At 37.3% G+C, this 16273-nt stretch overlaps 4 protein-coding genes across 4 annotated transcripts; 2 read left to right on the top strand and 2 right to left on the bottom strand.

The window, feature by feature from the left end:
* Window positions 1-1712: 1712 nt before the first annotated feature.
* Window positions 1713-3509, bottom strand: GCK72_022801 (uncharacterized protein; the record flags this gene model as incomplete). Its single annotated transcript, XM_053735072.1, has 5 exons — window positions 1713-1856; window positions 1908-2216; window positions 2495-3249; window positions 3298-3419; window positions 3484-3509. 5 exons carry the CDS (start codon window positions 3507-3509, stop codon window positions 1713-1715), a joined length of 1356 nt encoding a protein of 451 aa, XP_053578638.1.
* Window positions 3510-10189: 6680 nt separating this feature from the next.
* Window positions 10190-11276, top strand: GCK72_022800 (uncharacterized protein; the record flags this gene model as incomplete). The annotated part of the gene is made up of 3 exons (XM_003093704.2): window positions 10190-10570; window positions 10619-10735; window positions 10788-11276. 3 exons carry the CDS (start codon window positions 10190-10192, stop codon window positions 11274-11276), a joined length of 987 nt encoding a protein of 328 aa, XP_003093752.2.
* A 1291-nt stretch (window positions 11277-12567) lies between these two features.
* On the top strand, window positions 12568-14608 carry GCK72_022799 (uncharacterized protein; the record flags this gene model as incomplete). Its single annotated transcript, XM_053735071.1, has 2 exons — window positions 12568-12989; window positions 14413-14608. 2 exons carry the CDS (start codon window positions 12568-12570, stop codon window positions 14606-14608), a joined length of 618 nt encoding a protein of 205 aa, XP_053578637.1.
* Window positions 14609-14848: 240 nt separating this feature from the next.
* Window positions 14849-15935, bottom strand: GCK72_022798 (uncharacterized protein; the record flags this gene model as incomplete). Its single annotated transcript, XM_003093697.2, has 3 exons — window positions 14849-14960; window positions 15011-15805; window positions 15859-15935. 3 exons carry the CDS (start codon window positions 15933-15935, stop codon window positions 14849-14851), a joined length of 984 nt encoding a protein of 327 aa, XP_003093745.2.
* Between the last annotated feature and the right edge of the window lie 338 nt (window positions 15936-16273).

The raw sequence follows: 16273 nt of genomic DNA, 5'->3' as shown, positions 1-16273 counted from the left end.
AACCGAAAATATAAATTTTTTATTTGACATGATTTTTCAGAAACTCTTCTAATTCTAAATTATAGTCGAAAATTTGAATTTTTCGCGAAGTAAATTTGAAAAAACTTGAATTTTGAATTTTCACACTTATCCGCTTATTTTTCACTAATTTTCACAATTATCCGGGCCTTCGTTTTACTTACAACGCGCGGCCAGGTTCGGACTTGATAAGTATGCTAATAAAAAACTTTTATGAATTCCAGATGAAGGAGTGATCTGTGAAGAATTTGACGGAAGAGAGAATATCTAGAAGTTTTGAAAAATTCGATAGGTGTTTAATTTCGATTAATATTTGGAATTTTAGTATGTTAATTGTAATTTTGTGTCATGTAAAGTTTTGATTTGTTTAAATAGTCTTTATTATTTTAATGAAGATTGTAATTTCAATCGATTACCTGGTGTCTTTAATTTTAGTATTTTCAGAACACAATAGCTCTAAATGCGATGAAAACTGAAAAAAAAACTGTAAAAATTATCAATCATATACTTTTACCACCAATAAAATCAATCCGGGAGATGATTGCAAAAAAGCAAAAAAAAAAGTTTCGACCACGGCAGGACTCGAACCTGCAATCCCCAGATTCGAAGTCTGGTGCCTTATCCATTGGGCCACGCGGCCACGTTCTGACTCCCCCTTTTTTGTAAAGACTAGATGACTGAGAAAGAAAAAAGGGGAGGAGGTAGACATGCTAATTAGACTGCCTTGTCCTTCAACCAGGTGCATCGGCAAATTAGAAGAAAGAAAAGAAATAGTAGATTATTTGAATACAAAATAAGAAGCAATGAAATTTCACAATTTGTGATTGAAAAATGTACATTTCCCGACTTCAACTGAATTTCTTCATCCAGCAATTTCAATTTTAACGTTTTAAGTTCAATTTTCACTCTATTTATAAGAAAGATTTGTGTATGATGAGTATGACATAAACCTTGCATTCAGATTGTTAGTCCAATTCGAGTTTTTGGACAAAAAATAAATTTATTTGAAGCTTGGAATAATGAATTTTTGTGATTTTTTCATTTAGAAAACAAAGAAAAAAGACGACGAAATATCCGAAATGGTGATAAAAGCGTTTCAAAGAGAAAAACACCAAAAGGGTTGAAAAACCCCCCAAAACTTTGATTACAACCCTAACGCACACCCGCTCGGTCAGCCGGCTAGACAAAGAAAAAAAAACAAGAAAAAACAAGTCGGTACGGATATTTTGGGAACAGTTTCCAAACAACAGAACGAGGCTTCCTGTGTTAAATGAGTGATAAACTTAATTACTCGACTGAAATTGTCCAGCGAAATTCAAAAATTTCAGGAATGTCTTTTTAGATTGTTCCTAACCTATCCTGAATACTGACTTTTTATCATTCAATTCGTGAAACTTTCAATATCTGAAATAGTCTGTAATTAGCTATTATGCAAACTCCTCGTATAATCTTCTACATTTGCAAAGAACATATTTAATTGAAAAACAATAGACACAACAAAGAGACTTCACATAACAAAACATATTCAAATACAAATCAGATTCGATTAAACTTTCTCAAAAACCAGAGCCCTAATATTAAACTTGGAAAAATCCACATATGATGTGATCATTTCAACGTAACTGTCATTGACACAACACCAAATGTCCTCACAACGAACCCAACATTTATAATGGCTCTTTTCGGGATTTGGATCAGGAAGAAATTCTGCAAATGAAATAACTCGCCACTGGAGACCATACATTTGAATCATGGAGTCCGAAGTGAAATCGGTTGATTGCACATCTTGTTTCCTTTTTTGACTTGAACTCAATTGAGTTGAAATCAACGTTCAGAATCTGTAATTTTAACAATTTCATTTTCATTTCTTTTTAACTGAAATTTCTCACCTTTAGAAGTTCCTCAAACGCCCTGTGCACATCATTCGGACCTTCATGAAGTCCGACCGGCAGTGCCAGTCTCAACTTGGCTACCGTCTTCACGGTTTTTCGAAAAACGTTTTTCAACAAAATATCTGGTTCGGATGCCTCAAGACGATCCTTGTTGATTGAGTTTCGTAAGTCTTGGCAGCTATACAACATATTGAGGGTTGTGTTCAAAAAACAGGAAAAATCATTTCGTCCATTTTCTAACAGCAAAACATCAAACGAATCTGTGGGCAATGGTTTTTTGAAACTCATCTCTCGACCTTCTTGAATCTGAAACAAAATTGGTTCACTAGGGAATTGAGTTTTTAAAAAGTTGAGTATTAATATTTTCCAAAATTATCTGACAGATTTGAGTTTATCTCATTTTTTTACTGTTTTAACAATTGAAAGGGTTAAATCAAGACTATTCAAAGAGTTGCCAAATTTATTACTGAACTCAGTTTCCCACTTTAACGAAACACACATGTTTTATAATGATGTTCATTGTAAATTCAAAATATAAACCCATGATTTCTGAAGGTAATTTCCACTGTATTCAAATAACTTACAGGCTGGATCACTTCCTTGTTCTCGTATATTGACACAATTTCTCTACTCTTCTTTTTCATTGTTAGATCCTTTGTTTTCTTCCATTTCTGTACCATGAACCAGTTGCCGATTTCCTCCGACTCCACTCCAAACTTCCTTCCAAGTTCCACTTTTTCATTTTCTTCAATAATGTCATCCTTTTTGAATCTTTCATTCAAAATATTCAGTTGACTCTCCGTGAAAAGTTGTATATACTGGCGCTCGCTATTCTGCCATAATATATCGAGTGCAGTGTCATTTGTTGATATTTCATCGCGGAGTGGTTTAGATGAAACTGGAAAATTGGTTTCCACTTCAACACATTCTGGTTCCGATTTTTGATTGGTAGATAAACTGTTTTCTGGTTGAGTGATAAGCTGCAGCACTGCCTCACTGGTTTGAATATTATCCATAAACAACGGTTGATTGATAGGAGGTTGAACAACCAATTGTTTTCTTCGAATATTCCAATCAGCTATTATTTTAGAAGATTGGAATTTCTGTTGTTCCAGCTCAGGCATGTTTGTTTTCTGCCGTTTCTTCTGTGGGCCAACAATATTGTCCAACGATAAATACAGTTCTTTATCAGATACGAGAACTTGTGAATTTTTCCTTTTGGTTTTTGTTGAGATCTTGTGTGCGAGAGACCGTTGTGTTTGTGAGAGACGTGCGAGATCATTTTTAGGTTTCAATGGTTGCCGCGAGGCCAGCTGAGGAACATGAACCTGCGATGTTCCTAAAATCAAATGTTGAATATTAGATGAGCTACCTATTTCGAACTCACGTTTAGTGTTTCCAATACTCCCTGGAGTTTTGTCATTGACCAACTGTTCAGGCTGTGGTATTCCCACGTTCGCGCTTCGATTTGTTGATGGTGCCGTGTTCTTCTTAGAAGTAGAATTTGAGCTGCAATTTTTTTGTTTCCAGCTTTGAAAAAGACCCGGAGATTGGAAGTGAACTTGTCACATACCTCACAAATTGAGTTTTGTAGAACATGTTTTCGAATTAAAATGTAAGATTTTTTGATATTAATCGATTCAGCCAGGAAAAAGTGAATTGTCTTGGAGCCATGTCCGAAAATCACAATATTGCTTGATATTGTTTGATAATTTTCCTTTCACGTCCACGACGAGGAGATTTTTCAGTACATTTTCATTAAAGTAAACGGGAAAACTGCACGACAAGAAGCGATTTTTGGCCCTCTGAAGTCTCATAACTTGCTTGAGACAGATTTTCGGAAATGGCTCCAAAACGATTTTGTTATCCCTGGCTCTCCGAATTGATTCATATCAAAACATTTCAAATTTTGGAACGGTGGTATTCTCCTTTATATCAGAAGGTGAACTTGACAAATGTGTATGGTCAATATTTTAGAAATTCTTTAAATCTTCATTACGTTTTTAGCACGGACCAAACCGTTTTCGCCAATGGACTTCAAATCAGTTCTTGTAATTCTTTGAAATCTGTTCTATTTTTTGAGAATTTGAGAAATATCCACCAAAACACGAGGAATTCTGAAGGGAGTCTCATGTGCTCAGAAGTTCGGTATGAAAATATTTATTTGGAAAGTTTTTACTTTCCACAACAAAGATCTCAAGTGTAATGCAGTATAATTCTAAATATTGTACCTATATATTTATCATTCGAAAAGACTTTTGTTGGACCCACTTCCATTTTTCATTATATTCAGTACATAGTTCTTAGATTAGTCCCTACTCCATTATAGTTCTTCTTAGTCCCAAATCAATCTCTTCCCAGGAGCGCACTACGCTGTCTCTCACAGCCGTTTTGTTTGCTCTCATCATTCAGTCAATCCTCATTTACGTACCGCAAAGCGAGCTGAGAGCATCTGCATACCAATCTGTCAGAGGATTTCGCTGATTTACAACCACTTTCAAAATCATTTCTTCTCTTTGTCTTTTTAATATTACCGGGAAACTCTTCTCAATTAGCACTTCAATGAAATCCTTAGCTCACAGGATGTCTTTTTGCTTGAGTCCCTCATTTTTTTCATCCTATTTTCAAACATCTGTCACCTCACAGTCCGAAATGTCATTTTGCATTTTGTCTTTCAAAATGAGAAACGTACTTAATCAAGAATGAAAACAGGACTCTTCGCTAACAACAAAAGCTGACTGATTCCAGAGATTCTACCCCAAAAGCAGTCGTGTTAAGTCAAAATGTGATTTTTTGGTTTGCTCCTTCCGATAAAAGATCCAGTGTCCAGAATTTTGCTACCGACTATCGAGAAATGTTTCTTTTTACAAAAAGGAATTTGAATGAAATGAATTGAAAGTGTCACATGCGTCTGCATAGATCACCTAATCTCACAAAAACAGCTTTTGCAAAAAAATTCACATGTTAGATCTGAAACGTACTTGGTGTTAGTCGTGGACAAATTGGGTTCTTCCGTTGGTTTCTCTGGTGGAGGGATATTCTCATTTCTTGTTGAATTGTCCAATGGAAGTGACAGGATATTCCGGATTCTCTTCTTCTGGTAAGAGTTGACTTGCCTGCCATCATTGAAAAGATAGTGTTGAGGCATCTGAAAAATTTCATATTAGATGTCTCTCCCCAATTAAAAGTAGCTAAAAAAATGAAATAGAACAGTAAGACGAACAAAATAAGTCACTCCCACTACAGTATCCCATTTCCCGTTCAAATGCTTTTTGTTGCCATTTGGCAGAAGGTGTGACATTTGTAATGTTTTTTTTCCAAGATCTGGAGGCCACAACTTTTCTTTTGATGTTTTTTTTTGTTGTTGTATGTAAAAGGTCTTGAATAAGAAAGTGGGAAAGATTCAAACTTTTAATCGGAGAGAGTAGGGGCAATTCGGTTAAACTTGTGGTATCAGTCTGAATATGGTAAGGAAAAGGGAAATAGAATAGATTGGGGATGTGTTGAGCAAACATTAGAAGACGCCAATCCTTCTCTTTTAAGAGTCGCAGCGGCTACAAATAGATATAAAAACACGACAAATTTGTAGAAGTATAAAAAAGTCTCTTTGAGTAACCTTTCTAGGCGGTAAGCGGATAAGACATCTTTATTATATGATTGTGTGCCTTGTTGCTTTGTTGTATTGCAAAAAAGAATATGTTGAATGACAGATACCGTAGCTCTACACATTCTGACTTTCACTTATGTTTGATCATGTTCATGCCTTCGAAAAAAATCGTACGGACATAATACGGGCATCCATAGCCGAACTTGTCAAAACCGGTCATTTCAAGAAAACAATGATGAACCGGAAGTTTCGCAACCGATCGTTTTAAAATCGAGACATGAAAACTCGTTATCATGCAACTCAAATCCTATTGCAAAAGCCACCGTATCAACGACGGTTGTGAGTTGCAGTGAAAAGGCAGATGTGCGAATGGAGCAGAAGAGGGAGGAGACTGTATCTGAGAACACTGAGCAGGTGGTAGGTGGGAGACGGCATGCTGCTATAAATGTTCTTTGAAGGGTGAGAGATTTCCCAGGAGAACTTCTCAGCTTCGTTTTGAATTGGGCGATTACTGACAGGTCTAATCAAATATACACAATCATGAGTGATGGATAGGATTGAGCTCACACACCGTCACTACAGGATTTAGAGAAAAATTAGAATATAATTGAAAAGGGGCTGAACGAAAATTATCTGACTTCGAGTGATAGGCTTACTAGGGAATGACTTACACATAGGTTGGAGATACACAACATGACCTATATCGTTGGAAAGCTGACGTTTCCCTGATTCCGAATCTATATTCAGTTTTTGCAGTGGCCCTCCCAGTTTCGAGAAATTCGGCTCCAAAGTTAGGGTAAATTTTAGTGCTCAAACTCAAGTTGCCAACCCGCGTGTTGCATCAAACACGTAAATCCATTCGGGGGGATAGTCAAATCAGCGGTTGAATGGTCGAGGGGGTTACAGGTGTGGTAGTAGGTGGACACTCTGTGGATCGACTCCTTGCCTTTTTTCCTTCCTTTTTACTTTTTTGTAATCCTCCTTTTTGGGTCCCATGGTCATTACAATGTGTCAGAATTCGGTTTTTGAAGCTTTTCGAGTCTATATTGACTTCCTGCGACGTTTTAAGATAAAAAAATTTTTTTCAAGAAATTCAACTTTTCTGTGACCAAGTCCACGGTGGGCAGTCGGAATTTTTTTTTGAAAAATTTTCGTTAAAAGTTAGAAAAACAATAGAATACGCGTTTTGATATTAAATTCTACCATGTTTACATGATAGAGATCTCCACTACGACTTTAACTTCGAATCACCGCATACACAGGTAAAGTGCGCTTTAACCGTATGCGGATGGACCAGGTTTCTGGTCCGTAACTGATCCGTTACGGCTATTTTCACGACTGGTCAGTCGCGTACGGTCCGTTTCCAAAAATCGCGAACGGATAGAATACGGCTCTGCACTTTAGCGTGGAAAAGCAATTGACTCGCGCGCGGTTGGAATACGGATTCGCGTACGGATCCGTTACCGATGGCTGAGGTCTGAGGGACTAAAGACTGCACCCTCTTCCATCTATTTTTTTCTTGCTGAATTATTTATTTTTCTTGTTTTTTTTCTAATTTTGAGCTTTTTTCATTCGCGATCGTTCAAAATCTTGCTTTAAAAAATTTTACTCGCATGAGGATTGCATCGGAAGCCGTCGATACATTTGACTTTCCATGGAATTATCCTAAATTTATTACTTTTCAGCAAATGATTAATAGCGACAGAAGGAAAAGATGGACGTTCAGGCCTCCGCCAGCTGCATAAAATGGATAAACGACTAACAATGGAAGTAAGTATCGCCAATACAAAATAATATTTTAATCAAATTTTTTCAGAATTTCGGCAGTTAACGAGGGAAATGGTGCAGAGTTCAAATGGAACAATACGGTAAAAGGAGCTACAAAATTGTACCGTACTCTCAATATTCCGATTTTAGGGGTACAAGAACGGTCAAATCAGAAGTCATCCGCCGTCTCCGTCCCAGATTCGAACTTAATTTTGTGAACCTAATTATCCCATTTTTTGTGATTTTTATGTATTTATTTATGTATTAATTATGTATTTATGTATCAAATGTTATCTTTTTCAGAATAAACAAAATGAAATATGCATTTTGTATGGTTTGACTGGAAAAACGGGGGTTTTGTAGTAAATGATAACAAAAATTGAAGGGAGGAAGCGCTCGCCGTTACATTCAAACCGTTCGCGAACCGATCCGTTACTGATCGCATACGGACCCACATATGATTCCTATGCGGACCGCGCGCGACTTGCGGTGCATCCGTAACGGGTCGTTCGCGACTCACCTGTGTAGGAAGCAGAGTAATTGCTTCAAAAAAGTATATACCAGAGTAACAAGACAAGTAAACTTCGGAAAAAATAATTTTTATACCTTGCTATAACATTTTCTATTGTTTTTCTAACTTTTAACGAAAATTTTTCAAAAAAAAATTCCGACTGCCCACCACGGACTTGGTCACAGAAAAGTTGAATTTCTTGAAAAAATTTTTTTATCTTAAAACGTCGCAGGAAGTCAATATAGACTCGAAAAGCTTCAAAACCCGAATTCTGACACATTGTAATGACCATGGGACCCAAAAAGGAGGATTACAAAAAAGTAAAAAGGAAGGAAAAAAGGCAAGGAGTCGATCCACAGAGTGTCCACCTACTACCACACCTGTAACCCCCTCGACCATTCAACCGCTGATTTGACTATCCCCCCGAATGGATTTACGTGTTTGATGCAACACGCGGGTTGGCAACTTGAGTTTGAGCACTAAAATTTACCCTAACTTTGGAGCCGAATTTCTCAAAACTGGGAGGGCCACTGCAAAAACTGAATATAGATTCGGAATCAGGGAAACGTCAGCTTTCCAACGATATAGGTCATGTTGTGTATCTCCAACCTATGTGTAAGTCATTCCCTAGTTAGAGGGCGTTGTGACAAGATATTGATTTCAAGTTTTTCAAACCTAATGATACATATTTCAGTGTTTGAATTGAGAAAAAGTTTTATTAGTAATAGTAATTAATATTAGTAATGTATTAGTAATGTATCATTAGGTTTGAAAAACGTAAAATCAATATCCTGTCACAACGCCCTCTAAACCTATTACTCGAAGTTAGATAATTTTCCTTCAGCCCCTTTTCAATTATATTCTAATTTTTCTATAAATCCTGTAGTGACGGTGTGTGAGCTCAATCCTATCCATCACTCATGATTGTGTATATTTGATTAGACCTGCCAGTTATCGCACCGGTAGTTTTTACGATGAGATCCAAAAAGCATGAAACCTAGTAATAATTATACTCTTTTGAACTGTCTCAAAAAGCTGAATTCAAAATTGACCATGAAAATATAAAATATTCGACCACTTAAAAAAATCCAAAAAAAAACAATGTTGTGCCGTATTTTTCAGTGGCAACTTTATTTTTTCAAAAATTTATTAACTTTTTTGAGATCAGCGCTTCATGAGCTTTTAGAAAAATACCCACAAGCCTAGGTTCTGTGTGATTCCGAAAACTACAGTACCCCGGTAGTTTTCACGATGAGATCCAAAAAGCACGATGAGATCCATGAAAAAAAACATTTGACCGCTGGTACTGAGTTTTTATGAAGTTTCGAAAAGACTGTGGATTTCCTTTCTTTTTTGAAAGCGAATTCGATTTTGGCTTGAAACATGTTTTTCGTTTCAAATTGGCGTAAGGGGCCAGGAGAAAATTTTTTTAAATTATGATTTTGGCCCTGCCCAGCCCGTGGCAAGTCTGTTTTTTTTTTCAATCGGCTCTTATTCAATCTATAGAGCAATTTTTCATTGTATTTTTTTCCACTTTTTGAGGTAGCTTTAGCTCTCGAAATGATAATTTGAACGGCATTTTGTTGCGCGACTGATAGCGAACCTGATCTTGTATAAATTGGTGTCTTGGTACTGTTTTGCTGAAGCAAAACACTGTGGGAAGGTCTGTTCTTGTAGCTGTCTGGGTGTTCTTTTGCATGTCCAGTTCTAAAAATGTGCGCACTGGTTCGATACATTATGAGATTGTTCAGTTTCTCAGGTGACCCGGTATAAAACCTGAAATACTCAGAATAGTTGTTTGAAGATGGTTGATTGGGAATGCTGTTGAAATTTATTTTCTGTTAAACTTCCCACGTTTTGTGCTGGAATCGAAACTTCAATTTTAATTCCTTTTTGTCAAAGAAAATCATATTTAATGTATTATAACAATTAATTGACTATCATTTATAAACCGCAATTTGTAGCTCAATGTTTCTGAAATTGAGAGAATACAACCAAATTCCAATTAAAGTATCATTCAAAATGTCAACGAAAAAGATATTGAAAAGTTAACTTGACAGCTGTGAGGACAGGGAGGAGTGGGACGGTTGGAGAGGGGTGGACGTTGGGAAACACCGGCAGATGTTTTGGGCGGCATGGGCGCTCAAAAGCAACACGTGTATGCGTTCCATATTTTGGAGTACTTTCCAATCCATGCTGCTTTTCCCAAATACAAGACATATGTTCCATTTGGCGTCTGTATTGGCGACTCACGTGCCAGGCACCACAAAAGGGGCGGAGCTTCCAAACAATTCCATGTGAACTGTTGGCATTTTCCATCATTCTACATTTTTTTCCTGGTCCAAGTAGGCTGAATCCCCAACTCGCTCTTTCCCCCTACAGCAATTTTCCAAAATGTCCGTTCCTACTGATGATATTAAGGTGGCAATGCCCTCTGAAACTCTTTGGAAGAAATATTTTGAAGTGGGGAATGAACAGACGTATACTGCCATAGGACGCAAAATTTTCCCACGTTTGGAGTATTCCATCACAGGCCTGGAGCCAACAAAATTGTATTCGATGTCTCTTCACTTTGAAAGAGCTGACAACATGGAAGTGCGAAGACAGAATGAGGGACATTACGAAATTCTGTCAAATAAAAAAATGGAAGATTCAAGAAAAATCAAACATTTTTTTGGAGAGCAAGATGGAAGTATCTGGATGAAGCAAAACATCAGATTCAATCATGTCAAAATCAGGTCAAAGAAGTCAAAAGAGACCGAAGATTCTGATTGTGTGAGTCAATAATTTGATAAAGTTTATAAATAATCATTGAGTTTTCAGGTTTTCCTTCACCTCAATCATCGTTATATTCCTGTCCTGACAGTTTACGAAGGAGTGAACCCCATCCATGTAGCCAAGCCAGAGTATACAAAGTTTCTTTTGGTTGCGATTTATTATGTGAGTTGGCCAGAAAATAAAATAACATCTCATCATTTTTCATCGTTTTCAGAACAAGGCAGTTCGAGATCTCAATCGTGAATACAGATGTAACAAAATCCCTTCTTCCCGTTCAAATAGACAGCAGCCACAATCTGTCATGCCGTCTTCAATGGCTGGATCTCAAGGTTCTACATCCAGTCAGGTTTCCAATAGTAATCCGTTCCCGGATCCTTCAATATATGGTCTTTTCTCCCCACTTTCTTCTCAAACAACTCGTCAAAAGACTCCAGTTTTACCAATTCTTCCTACGCTCTCAAATTTGTTCCCATTCCCAAATGTGTTCCCTTCGAACCAAATTCTTTTTAATCCGATATTGTCAACCTTTCCTGCTTCGGACATTTACTCTCAAAATCCATCACTAATCAACTTATTGCCCCCGATTTACCTTCTCCCGAATCAACTGCTTCCGAATGTAGTTCAAGTTCCAACGAAAACAGCGAATACTATTTTCCCTACTCCTTCTCCGTATTATACTTCACCAAACATGTATTATCTTTGAAACTGAATAAGACTCGGCCACATTTCAACTACGTTTTATCATACACTATGAAAAATTAACACAATTCATTTTTCAAATGTGAATTTTTAATTCTCGAAACTTAATAAACTTATCATTGAACATTTGGTACATGACGTCAGACTGGTCGGCAATCAGCCACAGGAACAAAAGCAAGACCAACCTTGAGTATATGTGTTTGTTTTCAAGTCTTCAAATCTCTGCGCGCCAAAGTTTTCTCGTGCATTTCTTCTCTACGAACGTCTGTGGCTTCTATAAAATATTTTGTTTGACTATCCGAAACAGCATTGTCTGATTTATCGATCAGAAATAAGACATCCGGATGAACTGTCACACAGACAGTCTCACTGATGTGAGAATAAAACTGCTTCTTGAGATATAGAGGATGGTACACACGAAAGAAAGGATTCCTCCTTCTCAACATTTCGTCTGAACTGTCTCCGGAAAGAAAGAGGACATCTGGATGGACAGACACAGAGACAGACTCACTTAGAATAAAACTGCTTCTTGAGATATAGAGGATGGTACACTCAAAAGGAAGGATTTCTCCTTCTCAACATTTTGTCTGAGCTGTTTCCGGAAAGAAATAGGACATCCGGATGGACAGACACATAGACAGACTCACTGAGGAAACAATTTGAAACTGCATTCTATTTAATACGTCTTTCTGACTGGAAAATAGTTGAATTTCCTACCACCTATTGAGTACATCCCTCTCATTCACACGCGTTTTCAAATGCTTCAAATAAACCCCACCATTATTTGGTGTGACCAACTCTTTTGTTTGTCGAAGTCAATCATTCATTTTTCTTCCCTGCTTCCAATACTCATTCTTCAATTTGTGCTCATAAGAATACGCTTCTCTACCAGCTTTTTGTGGTTTTACTTTGATTAATGAGTGAGTCTCTCTTTTTTCAAACATATATTATGTTGTTGTGGGCTTCTTGCTGAGAGATCTATTTGGTGTCATTTTTCCGATAGACACGTACACGCCTGGCTTTTAGTTCCTCAATTTCATATTTCAGTTATCGGTAGTCTTCTGAACCAAAAAATGTGGTAATAGAATTTTTTAACGTTTCTTTTTTTTTCAATATTTGTCTTCTTACACCCATTTGTAACTGTGATTTCTCTTCATTTTCAAATTATTAATCTGATCAGCTTCTTTGACAGTGGTTTTCTTATTTGATATTTTTTTAAACAGTAATGGGAAATCAAATAGCGACATTCATTAGATCTTTAATGTTTTCTCAAGGTGAGAATCTCACTGGCTCTGATGCTCCCTACAACAGATCAACGAGCAACTTTTCCTACAATTCTACTCAAAGCAATTCAACAAATACTTCAACAAGTTCTTCTTCCAACTCCCGCTCAAACAGTCGCTCCAGCTGCAAATCCAGAGATTTCTCCAGTGACCACTCTAGAGACCGTTGTGAATGTCCAGCTGGTTTCTGCTCTGGGAACTGTTCTAACAGCAGTATTAGTTACAGTTCTGATGGTTTCTCAATCGAAAGTACCTGCAGTTGCTCTCGCCACATTTCTGACATCAGCTTCAGCGGTTGTTCATGCAGTTGTTCTGACCAGTGTCATTTTAGCAGAGGAGACGTCAGTACGAACGTCAGCGGACAAACATCTTGTTCTAGCATGTCTCCTAGAAGCCGTTGCACTCACTGTTCACTGGGTAATGGTTTCAACCAGGTAAGATCTTGATGAAAAAATGAAAACGAAAATTTTGAATGTATATTTCCGTTTCTATTACAGATAAGCACCTTTCACACTGACGATCAAATTTTAGTGAAGATTCCAGACGCCGATTCAAACAACGACGTAAAACTTGTACTGAGTTATCTGGAAAAGCGTGTGAGCAGTATGAGTCATTTGGCTCCTCGTGAAGCAGGAGAAACAATTATGAGAATTCAGTCTCTACGTGACCAGTTTGAAGTTTTGGAACAAAGCGTCACGCGTTCTACCGATATTAATACAAAACTAAACATTCAAAGTTGTCAGCAATTTTCTCTGCCTTCCGATGATGAAAAACTTGATCATTCATTCCGAAATTTTAAGAATTGAGAGTTTCTGAGCTATGCAAAAGAATCTTGTTATGAAAATTAGTCAAAGGTAAGGGAGTATCGATAACTTCTGCAATAACTTCAAAATATGTTTTCAGGCTGCGAATTTCGAGACGAATCGAGACAAACTATCTGGAATTGATTTCCTCCTATTTTTCAAAAACCTTAAACTTCAAATTCTCACGTTATACCGTTTTATTGTTACACCATTACACTGTCACTCCTCAAAAACGTTTTTTTAGACGATAAATTACATTACTGGTTACAAAAAAGTTGTCAACTACAAAAATGAAGCTCTACTTGTGATCTATATAGTCCACTAACAATAAATATTGTGAGACTATCAGGAAGACTGTGTCACAGTCACAAAAATGACCTTTTTTCAATTGAAAACTGCAAGTGTCGTTGGAAGCATGAAAAAAAGGATGACTGAAGTTATTCAGAACAATGGAGGAGAGACCAGTTATTCAATTGTGCATTGTTTTTTTTTGTGTTTTTAACTAATCAATAATGTTTTGGAGCTTTTTCACACTAGTCATTTGCGTGAACAATCGAAAAAATCGAGGGTGTCTTATCATTTTTGTACGGCCAAAAAGTGTTTTTTTGAGGTCACGTGCTCAGAAATAAGTATTTTTTTTTAGAAATCTGTTTGTGGGGGTTTTCAAAGATTCTGAATCGAACTGCATTCACAGTTTTTCAAATCACATCCCGACTCAAAATGTCGAACGTGAGTTGCTAGAAGACAATATCTGAAATCAAATTTTCATTTTCTTTCAGCTGTGGATCCATTCCGTAAGTGATCTTAAGAGCTCTATGCTTGTCGAAATGTATTCCATTTGAAATCCAGCTTGCAAAGTTTGTTTAAAAATCTATAACGCCACGTGCCAAAGGGCAGGGCTTCCAAGTCCGACCAACTATTGCCTGAAAGCTGCAGGCGTACCAGTTACATATACAGTATGAACACCTTCATCGAGCTTCGGAGTTCAATCGGATATGTGCTAGCACGTTCTCTTGGAGGACTCGAATTTCTAATCATTAACACTCATTTACAGTACTTATCTGGATTGTCCTGCTGGAACAATGGAACAGTTTGATTCTGTAGGAGAGCAAACTTCAATACCTCGGAACAATAATGGAACACAGACGTTTGCATTTTGTTACGAAGCTGGAGCAGTTGCAGGAAAATGGCTTTCTTATTCTGATGGTCATGATGACGAAATGAGTGGAATGAGGTGTAAAAATCAATGAAGAATTGATGTATACATGATAGAATTTTGAAATTTTCTACTAAACTTCGAACCCCTAACAAAATCTAAAGTTAGATACACTTCAAAATCGTTCAAGAATGAATTGTCAGATTCCGAATAGGATTATTTCTTCTTACTTTCTATAGCTAATGGTTTCAAGTTGATTTTCGGAACGGAGACAGTGTTCACAAACACGAGAAATGACATGAAAAGTTTATTCGAAAATCGAAAAAATTGAAATTTAATTAATGAAAGCCGTGAAATGCTTTCCGCCGTTTCCAAGACAGATCTCGATGGAGTCTCCATCCTCGCGTTGGAACTCTACTGAAGTAGTGTTATCGGCGACAGTTGGTCTGAAACAAGAAGAAGTTGATTCTCTGAAGTTGAAATATAGTAAACTTACTGATTATTAGTCAATCCGTTGACGATCGAATTGAAGTTCAACTTGTTCGCTTCGTTGACATGAACCGAAAGATACATAAACTTTGGATACGCTCCAGACTTCCACGCCTCCAAATACTTCTTGATATCCTCGTTCTTGAGAGCCGAATGATGTAAAATGATAGATGAGCAGTTCATTGCCATCAATTGTTTCCCAGTGAACCATTGAGAATGATGTAGATGGATCTTGAACATGTTGACTGGCATATCTCCACTGAAATTGATTGGACGCCACCCTTCAGAAGGCTCCAGAAGAGAAGTGAAGTTCACAGAGACTTTCGAAAGGAAGTCATCAGAGAAAATGGTCGTGGCCAATTTATCAGCGTGACTTGGCTCTGCTCCGACCAGATTAAAGTTCTCCAGTCTCACGTTGCAATTTTCAAGCCAAGAGAGGCATTCGGCAGCTGGATTTTCAGCACTGATCAAGATCTGATCGAGTTGTCCAACTCCAAGAGTTTTCACAAAGTTTTGTCCGACATTCATGGTTCCTTCAAGCTTTTCGCCAGCTGGCCAGTAAGTGTTAGTCGCTTTCGCCTCGTCAGTAGAAATCGGAACTTCTCTGTCACAGAATGTTCTCTTTTTGTTCTCCTTATCCATCTTCATATTATTGTCTTCCTCCTTCACATAGAACTTGCAGACACCCTTGATTTCAACCCAATTCCTTTGGAAATCGACTCCAACTTTAAAAGTTTTGTTGGCCTTTTCGAAAGACTTCAGAATTTCTTTGGTTCTAGAAGAGCATTGGAGAAGTTCAAAACTGAAATGGAGAAAATATTGAATATGTAGTTCGGATGAGAGATGTAAACTTACAGATCAATTGGACAGAGCCCTCCGAGAACTTGACGTAACGGGACGGCTGGGAGAGCAAGAATCGGGAATTTATCCATTTTTCTGAAATAGAAAGTGATTGTGTTTATTAGTAAAAAAGAAGAAAATGAAGGAAGTTGGAAAGGAAACGGGAGAATCTGTTGAGAGGGCAACGAATTAGCGGTCGGAGACTGATTGACTCTCAAAGAGAAATATGAAATCATCCCCAAAATAATGTGTAAACGGAATAAAATGTGAGTGTAAGAGGATAAGCGGTGTAACGAAAGAACGCAAAATATCAGTGACCCATTTATTGACCTTTTCTTCTCGGAATTCGCCTCGAAGTATAACAAAATAGAGAGAAAGTGTAATTTAAGGTAATTTGGAGAGCGTCGTGTCCAGAAGAGGAGTAGAGGCG

The sequence above is a fragment of the Caenorhabditis remanei genome, chromosome X, assembly GCF_010183535.1.
Source record: "Caenorhabditis remanei strain PX506 chromosome X, whole genome shotgun sequence".
Classification (NCBI taxonomy): Eukaryota; Metazoa; Nematoda; class Chromadorea; order Rhabditida; family Rhabditidae; genus Caenorhabditis; species Caenorhabditis remanei.
The sequence above is the reverse complement of the archived record's forward strand: the minus strand, read 5'-3'. Positions and strand labels throughout refer to the sequence as shown.